We start from the raw sequence: 13,446 nt of genomic DNA, 5'->3' as shown, positions 1-13,446 counted from the left end.
GGTGTTGATATGTGGAATATGTTAAACTTTTGAGTGGAAAGATAGGAAAATGGTGCATTTTAGTAAAGTTCTCTCTGTCTTTAAAATTTTGGTTGGGGCAGTATTCCCCAGGGAATTTCTTATCTCTCTCTCTCTCTCTCTCTCTCTCTCTCTCTCTCTCTCTCTCTCTCTCTCTCCTTGCCTTCCACAGCCAGACCTCCAAAGCAGTTATCTAAACTTGCTGTCTTCATTTTCTGTTTGTATTCACACTTGACTACATTTCACACTGATTTCTGCCTCCACTGGTACACCAAAACAGCTGTCATTTTGGTCAACGGTGACTGCCATTAAGTCCATCAAATAGTTTTGACTTCTGATTTTAACTTGCCCTCACACACTATTTGACATACTTGCCCTTCTTTTCTTGAAATAGACTCTTGCTTTGGCTTTCATGATTCTTAGTTTTCTTCCTAACTTGAGGTTTATTCTTCCATACTTTGCTAGGTTGGAGTTCTTCAAAGCTTAAACCTATGTTTTTTCCTTTCTCTATCAGTATTTTTGTATGAGGTAGTCTCACTCATATGAGGTCAGTTCAATTTATATGGAGATAACTACTTCACATCTGTACAGTTTTCAAAATTACCTCATCCAAAATGGAATTTATGATCAAATCTCTTCCATGTTTCCCAGCTCAGTGGATTCTCCATCATTTATTCAGCTGGTGCAAGCCAGAGACCTAGGTGTAGAATGGCCATTTAGTTTATTGCCCACACCAGGACCCTTTTGAGAGTAGAAGCGAGTGCTATTAATAACTGCAGTGAGATTACTTGGCAAACTGGGCCACATAATCACTGTGCCTAGAAGTCATTGACACTTACCTCTCTAATCACCCCTCAGATCTAAATTCATTACCATGTCCTGTTGATTTTTATGTCTTCATAATCTCTCAAATTATTCATTTCTCTCCATTTCTACCATCGTTGTTACCTATCACCTCTCACTGATCAGTAGTCTTTGTGCTGGTATCTCTGCATCCATTCTTGCTCTTTCCAGCCTCTGGTTTGTCTCTTCTTAGTATTAAAGCCACAGACAGGACACTTTTTATTTTTTATTTTTTAAAATTTATTTTATTTTATTTTTTAGAGAGGGAAAGAGGATGGGAGGGCGGGGCGAAGGGAGAGGAAGAGAATCTTAAGCATGCTTCCTGCTGGGTGCGGAGCCTGACGTGGGGCTCAGTCTCACAATCCTGAGATGATGACCTGAGCTGAAATTAAGAGTCAGATGCTTAACCTACTGAGCCACCCAGGTGCCCCCAGACAGGACATTTTTTAAAGCACGAGTCTGAACATCTCACTATCATAGAGTTACCCCACTCTTCACAATATGGTCCTAAACTGCTTTTCAGGCCTTGCCTTCAGCATTTACCTTTGTCCTAGGTGTCATAGCTCTGGTATGTCTCTGGCATTCTTTTGGTTCCTTGAATGTATCATGAACTCTGCCTTTGCATAGACTGTTTCCACTGCCTGGAAGGCTCCTCTCCACCTGCTAAAAACCAACTCATCTTCGGGTCTCAGCATAAACATCCTTTTCACAGGGGTATTAGTTTATTATCCCTGACTAGGTCAGATTTCTCTTTTGTGGCTTCATGTATATTTAAGAGTTTTTAAAATGATTAATGGGATTACTTGTTTAGTATCTTTTTCTTATCTCCATGTTATCTCTGTGTTACATGCTCTCTGGGCTAGAACTATCTTTTTGTTTTTTATTTTATTTTATTATGTTATGTTAATCACCATACATTACATCCTTAGTTTTTGATGTAGTGTTCCATGATTCATTGTTTGCATATAACACCCAGTGCGCCATTTAATATGTGCCGTCTTTAATACCCATCACCAGGCTAACCCATCCCCCCACCCCCCTCCCCTCTAGAACCCTCAGTTTGTTTCTCAGAGTCCACAGTCTCTCACGGTTCGTCTCCCCCTCCGATTTCCCTCCCTAAATTTTTCCCTTCCTTACTATCTTTTCTTTTTTTTTTTAACATATAATGTATTATTTGTTTCAGAGGTACAGGTCTGTTTAGTATCTATCTTTTCACTGAACTATAAGCTTCATGGAGTAGGGACCATGTCTGTGGATCTTCACCATTTTATCAAGCACCTGGCTCAGAGTCTAGCACATGGCAGACAGTCAATAAATGATTGATGAGTGAGAGAAGGTAATCTTAAGTGTGGACTGTATGGCATCATAAAGCACTTTAGGCCTCTTGAAAATGAAGGTGGCTGTGTGTGTTTACTAACTTAAATCACATCAGTCCAACTAGTATAAGATTGCTTCCTGAGATATTGGGGAAATTTTATACATATTTGAATCTTTTACAGGAGGGGTGTGATGTTTGAACAGGGTGGAAAGAGAAACTGGGTGAATAAATGAGAGTTGTGTCATTAGATTGATTGATGTGGTTATACATTATCTAATAAATATTCTGCCAAATATTTTCACTTTTTAATTGTGACCTATATTTGGTATTCTAATGGTAAGTGTTTACCATTTGGTTGAAACCTCATGTTTAATAGAAAAAATATAATGTGAAAATTTAAGAGTATAAATTTTGGAAAGTATATTATGTGAAGGTTTATTTTAAAAGAAAACTTTTCTTTAAAAAGTTTATTTAAGTAATTTCTATACCCAACGTGGGGCTCAAATTCATGACCACGAGATCAAGAGTCGCATGTTCTTCTGACTGAGCCAGCTGGGTATCCCTTAAAATAAAACTTTTGATAGCATTTTATCTAGTAAGGAGCTATACTAAATATGTATTACAAGCTCTGTGGGTTAGAGCTATCTTTTAGGAGCTTACAGTTTAATAGTTTATAGGTTTGATAAGTATGACATACATTACACATATGTCCTTTGTCGAATATGAGTTCTTCGTTGGGTAAATTTATTGTGAACATCTGCCATTCTGTGGCTTGTCTATCACTCTTTATTGTGTCTTGTGAGGAATAGAAGTTTTTAATTTAATTTAATTAATTATTTTTTTGGTGGGCAGCAAAGCAAGATTTATGGAGTGATAGCGAAGTGATAATACAAAGCTCCCGAGGAGGGAGGAGACCCAAGAGGGTTGCCCAGAAGTTTTTAATTTTAGTGATGTTTAGTTTGTCAGATTTTTTTCTTTTATGGTTAGTGCTTTTTATGTTCATCTTTCCCCAGTTGAAGGTATCTTCTAATTGTTTTTTGAGTTAAGATCTGTATTAGTTTCTAAGGCTGCTGTAACAAACTACCACAAACTGGGTAGCTTAATAAATATTGTTATTTAAATTTATTGTTTCATAGTCCTGGAGGTTAGAAGTCCAAGATCAAGGTGTTAGCAGGATTGATTCCTTCTGGGAGCTATGTGGTGGAAGGATCTGTTCCAGGCCTCTTTCCTTGGCTTGTAAATGGTCGCTTTCTTTCTGTCTCTTCCTATTGTCTTCCTTCTACACATATCTCTGTGTCCAAATTTCCCTTTTTTATAGGGATTCTAGTTATAGTGGATTAGGCCCCACCCTAGTGACCTCTCTTTAACTCGATTGCCTTTATAAAGACCCTGTCCTCAAATAAAGGCACACTGAGATACTGGGAGTTAGGACTTCAATATACGAATTTGAGTGGGTGTGGGGCATAATTTAGCCCATAACAAGAGCCATTGTTTTAGGTTGTATGTCACCCATGTCCTCTTTTGTTTTATAAAAATCTCCCCTTATTCCTGAGTCTTTTAAGCTTTGGTGTTCTCTACACATTTAGTACTAATTAGGAATAAATTTATGGAGATTCAGGGAAGTTACGGAAGTTCAGGAAGATGGACTTTTAAAGTATACAAAGAACTAAAATGAGCTATTTACGTTTTATTATCAGGAAAACTGCCAGTTTTTTGAAACACTAATATAAAACCTTAAGACTTAGGCTTTTGTTGTTGTTAAACAAAAAGTACATGCCATTCCCCTAAGAAAGAATCACAACTCTATATTCCTCTTTATTTTTTGCATACTATGTGCCACTTTAAGATGGCTGTTGATGCTTTGGTTTACTGTGGAATTGTATGTGAAACAGAAGACTGGGGTAGAGAGCTACATCGAACTCTATGATTATCTGTGTTGTCTGGCAATGTTTTACTTTTCCTTCTGTTTTAGTTGCACTAGAATCAGTGAGGGCAAGAAAATAATGTCACTTGTTCTAAAAGAAATGAATCTATGGTTAGTTTGGGAGTTGTCTGCCTGTGGTGAGGGAAGTCTGGAAGACATTGCTAAGTGCTGGGATAGAATGGAGAGGTCCTCCAGACTTTGAGCAAAGCAAATGGAAGAGAGTTGCTTGTTTTGAAAACAGGCCCATTTAGTTGGAAGCTGGTAAGCATCACTCACGTCTTTATATGAAATAAAACTAGTTTTGCCAGTATGTGGGCCCTGAATTTTAAAGTGTTTTGCATGTGGTTAAAATCTGGATTATTAAAAAGCAATTAACTTTGGTTTTTATTGTTAATTTCTATTTCTTAATAGATTGTCAGAGTTCTCACATTTTCGCAATAATCACAAAACTGCAAGGACAGCAGATTTAGTTAAAATGAAAGATCTTAAATCCAGATCTTCCCATTTGGATGATTGTTCAAAGACTGATCTCAGAGTGAAAAGTGATGTTTCTAAAGATGTACATCATAGCACTTCACTGCCAAATCCCGAAAAGGAAGGAAAATCACATTGTGAAAAAAAGAGCACTTTGTATTTGTCTCCATCTATCGAAAAACACTGCACCAATGGCATTTGGTCACGTTCCCATTATCAGGTTGGTGAGAGTATCTCAAATGAGGATAATAGAAGAGGAAGGAAAGATATTAGACATAGCCAATATAGCAGAGGAACCGATAGAATACGGAAAGACTTAAATACTAGTTGTGATGGTGAACCAAGGAACATAGAGGCTAGTCAAAGGCTACAAGGACGTCCTGAGAAATATGGTAAAGGTGAACCAAAGGCTGAAAGCAAAAATTCAAAGTTTAAAAGTAACACAGATTTGGATTATAAAAATGAACGCATTAGCTCTTCTTGGGAGAAAGAGACCTTTAGAGAAAGGTCATATACTCGAGTTGACTCTCAAAGTGACAAAAAACTAGAAAGACAAAGTGAAAGATCACAAAATACAAATAGAAAAGAACTTAAGTCACAAGACAAAGAAGAAAGAAAAGCTGATCAAAAACCTAAATCCGTAGTAAAAGACCAGGATCATTGGAGAAGATCTGAACGGGCATCACTTCCTCATTCCAAGAATGAAATAAAATCTTCTCATAATTCAAGTAAATACCATCTAGAAGAGAGAAGAGGAAGGGAAGATTGTAAAAGAGATAGAGGTGTAAGTAATCATAGTTTTCAAGAAGGAAGATGTCCATCCTTTCTTTCATCCAGTAGAACTCATAAACACATTGACTCCAAGGAAGTTGATGCTGTGCACCAATGGGAAAATACACCTTTAAAAGCAGAACGGCATAGAACTGAAGATAAGAGGAAAAGAGAACGAGAAAGCAAAGAAGAAAGTAGGCATATAAGAAATGAAAAAAGAACACCTACAGAACATTTGCAGAAGACTAACAAAGAAACAAAGAAAACCACTACTGATTTAAAGAGACAGAATGAGCCAAAAAGTGATAAAGGTGAAGTCTCTAACAATGGTGTTTCTCAAGGAGCAGATAATAAAGAGCTTGTAATTAAAGCTGACAGTGGTCCAAATGAAACAAAAAATAAAGACTTAAAGTTGAGTTTTATGGAAAAATTGAACTTAACTCTTTCTCCTGCTAAAAAGCAGCCTGTTTCTCAGGATAACCACCATAAAATAACCAATATCCCCAAATCCAGTGGCATATGTGATTTGGAGTGCTTGGTGCAGGCGACAACAGTGACCTGTGTTTCCTCTGTCAATGAACATACCACAGAGGAAACGGAATCAAAGTTGTCGGAACCAAAGGTTGCTCTTGCAGCTATAGCTGAAGTCAGGACCAGTAATCCAGAAAGGAAAATGGAGGAAGAAAATAGTTTGTTAGTTAAATCTGTTGAGAATACTGTGGATTGTGATGTGCCCATTTGTTGTAAAGAGACTTCCTTCTCAGCACCTGTGGAAATGGAACAAACAGAATCCTTGTTTCCATCATCAACAGAAATAGAAGAAACCACTAATGATACCAGGACAGCAGTTCCTGTAGTAATGGACATATTACAAACAAATGTTTCTCAAAACTTTGGCTTGGAATTGGATACCAAAAAAAAAGATGATTTAAATCCTTGTGTTTCTGAAGGTATGGGAATGAAGGAGGCTTTTTCAACAGAAGTAGCTAAATCCAATGACAGCATTTTGCAGCCTTCAGTTGAAGAAACTGGCATTTTGCCAGTAGTCCTTTCAGAAGATGGTAACCCCAAATTTGAGCCTTCTCTTGTAGATACACCACTGGTTGAAAGTAAGTCTTGTCATTTGGAGCCTTGCTCACCTAAAGAGACGCTAGAATCTTCACTTCAGCAGACTGAGTTAATGGACAGCAGAATGGAAATCAGTGAAACAAACTCAGTATATAATGATGATGAGAATTCAGTTCTGAGCATTGACCTTAATCACCTGAAGCCTATCCCAGAAGCCATCAGTCCTCTGAATAGTCCAGTGAGACCTGTAGCAAAAGTTCTTAGATTGGAAAGCCCATCTCAAGTTCCATTATGTAATAACAGTCATAAAGGTAATGGTTTATATTATGTTCTATAACTTTTTGTGAGAATGCAGAATACATAAGCAAGAAGAATTAGTGCCTTTTCTTTTCTCTCTCTCTCTCTTTTTTTTAAAGATTTTATTTATTTATTAGAGAGAAAGAAAGACTGAGCACAAGCAGGGGGAGTAGCAGGCAGAAGGAGAAGCAAGCTCCTTTCTGAGCAAGGAGCCTGATGCAGGACTCGATCCCAGGACCCTGGGATCATGACCTGAGCTGAAGGCAGATGCTTAACCGACTGAGCCACCCAGGTGTCCCAGTGCTTTTTCTTTTTTGATAACATAATTAACATATTATTCAGACCCCCGTTGTTAATTAGAAATGTACATTGAGCCTTTAATCTAAATTTAGATAATTCTTATTTTTACAAAAGGAGTGGTAGGACAGATTGTTTCAAATACTCTTTGCTTGTTTTCACATTTTTGTTCAAAAGTCATCCTCAAATGGTGTAGAGTAGGTGATGCTGCTAACATGAAGTAAAGATACCCAAAGAATTGGTTGATGGTTATTCCAATGACCAAACTACATCATCACTGAGCACCAACTGAGACCAGTAAAGACATGACATGATTAAGTATTAGGCATTAACGTTCTACTAAAAAAAGCTGTTAAAATAATGAATTGGGGGTGCCTGAGGGGCTCAGTCAAGTAAGCATCTGATTCTTGATCTCAGCTTAGGTCTTGATCTCAGGGTTGTGAGTTCAAGCCCTGCATTGGGCTCCACACTAAGCGTGGAGCCTACTTTAAAAAAAAAATGAATTGCCTCAGTATTTAACTTTTTATTATATTTAGTATGGAAATACCAAATGATTAAGACTCTAGTCATGTGACTATAATATACTTTTCTCTTCCACAGATATATTTCCACCAAATTCAGCTCAGTCTACGTCCAAGAGCAAGTCTGATCTCAATAAGGAAAATCAAAAGCCAGTTTGCAAATCTGACAAATTTACAGATGCAGACTCTCATAAGAACTCATCTTTAGATGAATTAGAAGAAGGAGAAATTATAAGTGACAGTGAAAAATCTAAACCACAAAAAAGTTTTGAAATAAGTGTTATACCTAGAACTTCTACTGAAGTGCAGAACACAAAAACTAGCCCAGGAAGTAGGAAAAGTACTATACATTTGGGTAAAGACAGTAGAAAAACATCTTCTATAAAAATCCATCAGACTAAAAGCAAATGGAATAAAAGACGAAGTGAATCTAGCAGATCTTCAAAAACAGAGAAGAAAGACAAGACAATGAGTACCTCCAGCCTGGAAAAAATAGTTCCGATTATTGCTGCACCCTCTTCTGTACGAGAGATTATGCACATGTTACGAGTGATAAGAAAACATGTAAGGAAAAATTATATGAAATTTAAGGTAAAATTTTCATTAATACAATTTCATAGAATTATCGAGTCAGCAGTTTTGAGTTTTACATCATTAATTAAACACCTTGACTTATCCAAAATCTCAAAGTCAATGACTACTTTACAGAATAATCTCTGTGATGTTATAGAATCTAAGCTTAAGCAAGTTAAGAAGAATGGCATTGTGGATCGTTTATTTGAACAACAGCTACCAGATATGAAAAAAAAATTGTGGAAATTTGTAGATGAACAGCTGGATTATTTGTTTGCAAAGCTGAAGAAAATCTTAGTAAAGTTTTGTGATTCCATAAACTTTGGCAGTGACAGTGATGAAGGAAAACGTGAAAAGATAAATAAAGAAAAAGCACAATATTCAAATGGTCAGAAGGAGAATGTGGACTGCTCTAGTGAAGAAATGCTGAAAGAGAAATCCCCCAAATCAGAAGATTCTGTTAATTGTAAGTCTTTACTAGGATGTAAAAAATCTGAGGAAAAACATCAAGACCAAAATAATTTCAATATTAACACAGTAAAGCGTGACATTAAAAAAAGTAACACTTGCTTTGATAATATTAAGAACTCTCAATCTGAAGAACACTCATTGGAACCAAACCGTCCCAGCACCCCAAAGCCAGGGAAAATTGAAGGCAACGCCATGGAGGATGCACAAACATCCCAGCATGCAGCTTTGAAGCCAGAACGCAGTTTCGAGATTCTTACTGAACAGCAAGCCTCAAGCCTTACTTTTAATTTAGTGAGTGATGCCCAGATGGGTGAAATATTTAAAAGTTTGTTACAGGGTTCTGATCTTTTGGATAATAGCGTTAATTGTAATGAAAAAAGTGAGTGGGAGTTAAAGACCCCAGAAAAACAGCTGCTGGAGAGTCTTAAGTGTGAATCTATACCAGCTTGTACAACTGACGAGCTAGTTTCAGGGGTGGTTTCTCCATGTCCTAAAATGATTAGTGATGATAATTGGTCATTATTATCATCCGAGAAAGGTCCTTCTCTGTCTTCAGGGCTTTCGTTGCCAGTTCATCCTGATGTGTTGGATGAAAGTTGTATGTTTGAAGTGTCCACGAATATAGCTTTGAGTAAAGATAATGTATGTAGTTCAGAAAAGAGCAAGCCCTGCATTTCCTCCATACTTCTGGAAGATCTAGCAGTCTCTTTAACAGTGCCATCACCTCTGAAGTCAGATGGTCATCTCAGTTTCCTAAAGCCTGAAGTTTTGTCTAGTTCAACTCCCGAAGAAGTTATTAGTGCCCATTTTAGTGAGGATGCCTTACTTGAGGAAGAGGATGCATCTGAACAAGATATTCATTTAGCCCTGGAGTCTGATAATTCAAGCAGCAAATCAAGTTGTTCTTCATCATGGACAAGTCGGTCTGTTGCTCCAGGCTTTCAGTACCACCCCAACCTACCCATGCATGCTGTCATAATGGAAAAGTCCAATGATCATTTCATTGTGAAAATACGGCGTGCAGCACCATCTACCTCCCCTAATCTTAAACAGAATACGGTGGCTGATGAGTCATTGGCATCTTTGCCTGGAGTGGAAAAGGAAGCTGATAAAGCAGCAGAGAAAGAATATGTTTCATGTCAGAATGGAGTTTTTAAATCTGCGGAGGAATTAAATTCCAACAACAATGTTGATAGCAGTAAATCAGCTCATGAAGAACAGGACTGTATGATACAAACACAGGTTCCCGATATATATGAATTTCTTAAAGATGCTTCAGGTAAAGTGGGTCATAGTAATGAAGTGACTGATGAATGTTTCAAGTTGCATCAAGTATGGGAACCAAAAGTACCTGAAAGCATTGAAGAGTTGCCTCCAATGGAGGAAATTTCACATTCTGTCGAGGCTCATCTTCCAAACACATATATAGACCTCACAAAAGATCCAGTCACTGAGACCAAAAACTTGGGGGAATTCATAGAAGTAACAGTTTTAAATATTGATCAGTTGGGATGTTCTGAAGGCAATCTGGATCAGAGTGCTCAAATATTAGATAATATGCAGCCTGATACTGTAGATGCTTTTATTGATTTGACACAAGATGTTTCAAGTGAGAGTAAAAGTGAAGGGAACTGTCCTGCTTTAGCTGTTGAACGCTTGGAGTGTCAGGTGATATGTGTAGATGAAGATAACTGTAAGGAAGAAAAGGTGCAAATGGCCGACAGGCCTTTGGAAAGCATTGTTGAGGAAACCTATATCGATTTGACCTCGGAACCTCCCAGTTCATGCGAAGTAAAAAAGGATAATTTAAAGTCAGAGCTGACATCAAATTCTGATGGCTCAGTGTTGCCTGGGTCTTTGGATAATGCTCCTAAAAAGAGAAAAAACCTTTCTGATCTAAATCATTCTCATAAAAAACAGAGAAAGGAAACAGACTTAAGCAGTAGGGAAAAGACCAAGAAAATTACCCAAGATTCTGGTGAGAATGGTGAAGCTCACCAAAAGGAAGCCAGTAAGAAAAAGGACCCTGCAGTGACCAAAGACCCCTCATCATCAAGCCCAGGGATTAAGGATCCATCAGCAGCATCTGCCACTTCTCCTATAAGCCTTTCTGCAAAGAATGTTATTAAAAAGAAGGGAGAAATTATAGTTTTATGGACAAGGTAAGAATCTTGAGACTTAAATCACCAGGAAATTTTGACAGGCCAGACATCTGTTCTGTCATGTCATCATAGTTTTATCCCATCCTAAAATAAGGCAAGTGATGACTTACTTCAAAAGTGGCCAAAGTTGGTAGAAGATGCATTGTATAGTCCAGCTGTAGTGTAGAATGATCTAGAGCAGTGGCTCTTAAGCAGGAGTGTGCATTAGCACCATGGACGTAAGTTTCCACTTTTTTTTTTAAAGCAGGCTCCACACCCAGTTGGAGCTCAGTTCGGGGCTTGAATTCACGACCACGGATCAAGACCTGAGCTGAGATCAAGAGTCGGTCGCTTAACCGACTGAGCCACCTGGGTGCCCCTGTTTTTTGTTTTTTTTTTTAACTTCACTTTTTCAATTAAAAATTCTTTGATTTGTAAGGAACTGGTATAACCACATTTTATTTTATTTTTTTAAAAAAAGATTTTATTTATTTGAAAAAGAGCGAGCATGAGTACGGGGACGAGCAGAGGGAGAGGGACAAGCAGACTCTGCATTGAGCGCAGAGCCGGATGCCGGGCTTGATCCCACGACCCCGAGACTATGACCAGAGCCGAAATCAAGCCAGATGCTCAAAATGCGGAACCACCCAGGTGCCCCAGTATAACCACATTTTATTTATTTACTTTTTAAGATTTTATTTATTTGACAGAGAGCGCACAAGCAGTGGGAGTGGCAGGGAGAGGGAGAAGCAGGCTCCCGGCTGAGCAAGGAGCCCGAAGCAGGGCTCCATCCCAGGACCCTGGGATCATGACCTGAGCCAGAGGCATACACTTAGCCGACTGAGCAACTCAGGTGCCCCCCATAACCACATTTTAGAAAGGAAGAATGACAAGTGGTGAAACAGGGTAGAAAGTGTGAGGATTTGTAATTTGTGTTTTCCCCTAAACTAGGAGTTTGGGGAAAAAAGTTTCAATAGGTTGTACTTTTGATTTTTATGTGAACTTTTTAAGAAATGCAGATTTAAAGATCCCATTTCAGACATAAATGTAAGCGCAGTTGTGAACCATTGGACTAGAGTTTCATTGCTCCCCAGACTTAACTAGCATGCATAATGAGGGAAGCTCAGTCATATTGAAATTGGTGACCAGTTTTATTATATTATTTTAATAGTTTAATTTTATTGTATTTTATTTTATTTTTTAAAAAAGAGATTTGTTGATTTTAACCGAAAGCACTAGCTACCACAGAACACCACCAGCCTCTAAAGTGCAGTTTGGGCACATGCACATTTGGGGAACAGCTGGTGTTGGGAACACCTGGAGTGCCTGGCTCCCTAGCGTATTGAGAACCCCACATCCTCTCTCCCTTGTCACCTTGAGCTTAGCTCAAGTCTCCAGAAATTGTCCCTTTGCTTATGCTCTTAGCCTCAGGCCCCAGATGTGCTCAGAGGTCTGGGGGCTCTCGGTAGCTACTGCCTGGTGACCAGTTTTGTTTAATACTACAGTCTTCCATGCCTTCATTCCAGGTAATTTACAGATGGCAGAATAGAATCTCAGAGAGTATAACAACACACACTGGTTCAGACCATGTAGAAAACCAGAAGTTTGGGAATGAGAAGATCTGGATTCCATTTTACTTTTGGTTCTGCTTATTAAGACTATGATCATGTGGGACGCCTGGGTGGCTCAGTCGGTTAAGCGTCTGCCTTCAGCTCAGGTCATGATCCCAGAGTACTGGGATTCGAGTGCCACATCGGGCTCCTTGCTCAGCGGGGAGCCTGCTTCTCCCCCTGCCTGCAGCTCCCCCTGCTTGTGTTCCCTGTCCCTCTCTCTGACAAATAAATAAATAAATAAAAATCTTAAGAAAATAAAAGACTATGATTGTGTTTCGGCCCTGATTTTAAAAGTACTCTACAATTAAAGGTAGAATTTAAAAAAAAATTAATTTTGTCATTAGAAAAATAAATGAGCTTGTTGTAGAAAATTTTGGGAAATACCTGTGAGCTCAAAGATTAAAATCATCGATAATACTTCTCAGAGATAATCATTGTCCATATTTTGGTATATACATTTTTTTCTTTTTTCTGTGGGTTTTAATAAAAATGTCACCTCCTATTGGTAGACATTAAGGCAGTGGAATTTTTTTACCTTTTGGCTCTAATCTACAAAGGCTAAATAACATTTTTCTCTCTTCAGAAATGATGACCGGGAAATTTTATTGGAGTGTCAAAAAAGAGGGCCATCATTGAAAACATTTTCTTACTTAGCTGCCAAGTTGAATAAAAATCCGTATCAGGTAACTACCCAATTTTTACATCTCTATAGTTTTACAAGTGTTGCTACTATAGATTTAATTTTTATCATGTTTAAAATACATAGATATTTACTAGCTAACTTCTTTAACAGTATGGTTCTTTATGTAGGACTGTTAAAAACTTAGTAAGGGGCACCTGGCTGGTTCAGTCAGTAGAGCATGTGACTCTTAATCTCCAGGTTGTGAGTTTGAGCTTCGCTTTGGGCATAGAGATTACTTAAGGAAATAAAGAAAATAAAGATTTGGTGATTGTGGAAGAAGTTTGGAACAATCCTAATTTTTTTCATATTGTCTTACCGTTTACCTAATTGATTTCAAGCTGTTCTGTAATGATGTTTGCTTGTTTAAGAAAGTTCAGTATTAAAAAATTAAACTCGTAATCACCTTTAATATGAAGATATTTCATTTTTCCAAAC

The 13,446-nt window shown here is 37.9% G+C and overlaps 1 protein-coding gene across 2 annotated transcripts in view; it reads left to right on the top strand.

Annotated features, from left to right (window-relative positions):
- The window catches only part of CASP8AP2 (caspase 8 associated protein 2), a 38,955-nt gene that overhangs the window by 23,144 nt on the left and 2,365 nt on the right, over positions 1 to 13,446 (top strand). For both annotated transcript variants that reach the window (XM_036065151.2, XM_078054996.1), the window contains exons 7-9: positions 4,515 to 6,727; positions 7,611 to 10,737; positions 12,913 to 13,012. In XM_036065151.2, the coding sequence (XP_035921044.1) occupies positions 4,515 to 6,727; positions 7,611 to 10,737; positions 12,913 to 13,012 (5,440 nt within the window). The remainder of the gene's footprint in view (positions 1 to 4,514; positions 6,728 to 7,610; positions 10,738 to 12,912; positions 13,013 to 13,446) is intronic.

Source organism: Halichoerus grypus, chromosome 9 (genome assembly GCF_964656455.1).
Source record: "Halichoerus grypus chromosome 9, mHalGry1.hap1.1, whole genome shotgun sequence".
NCBI lineage: Eukaryota > Metazoa > Chordata > Mammalia > Carnivora > Phocidae > Halichoerus > Halichoerus grypus.
The sequence above is the reverse complement of the archived record's forward strand: the minus strand, read 5'-3'. Positions and strand labels throughout refer to the sequence as shown.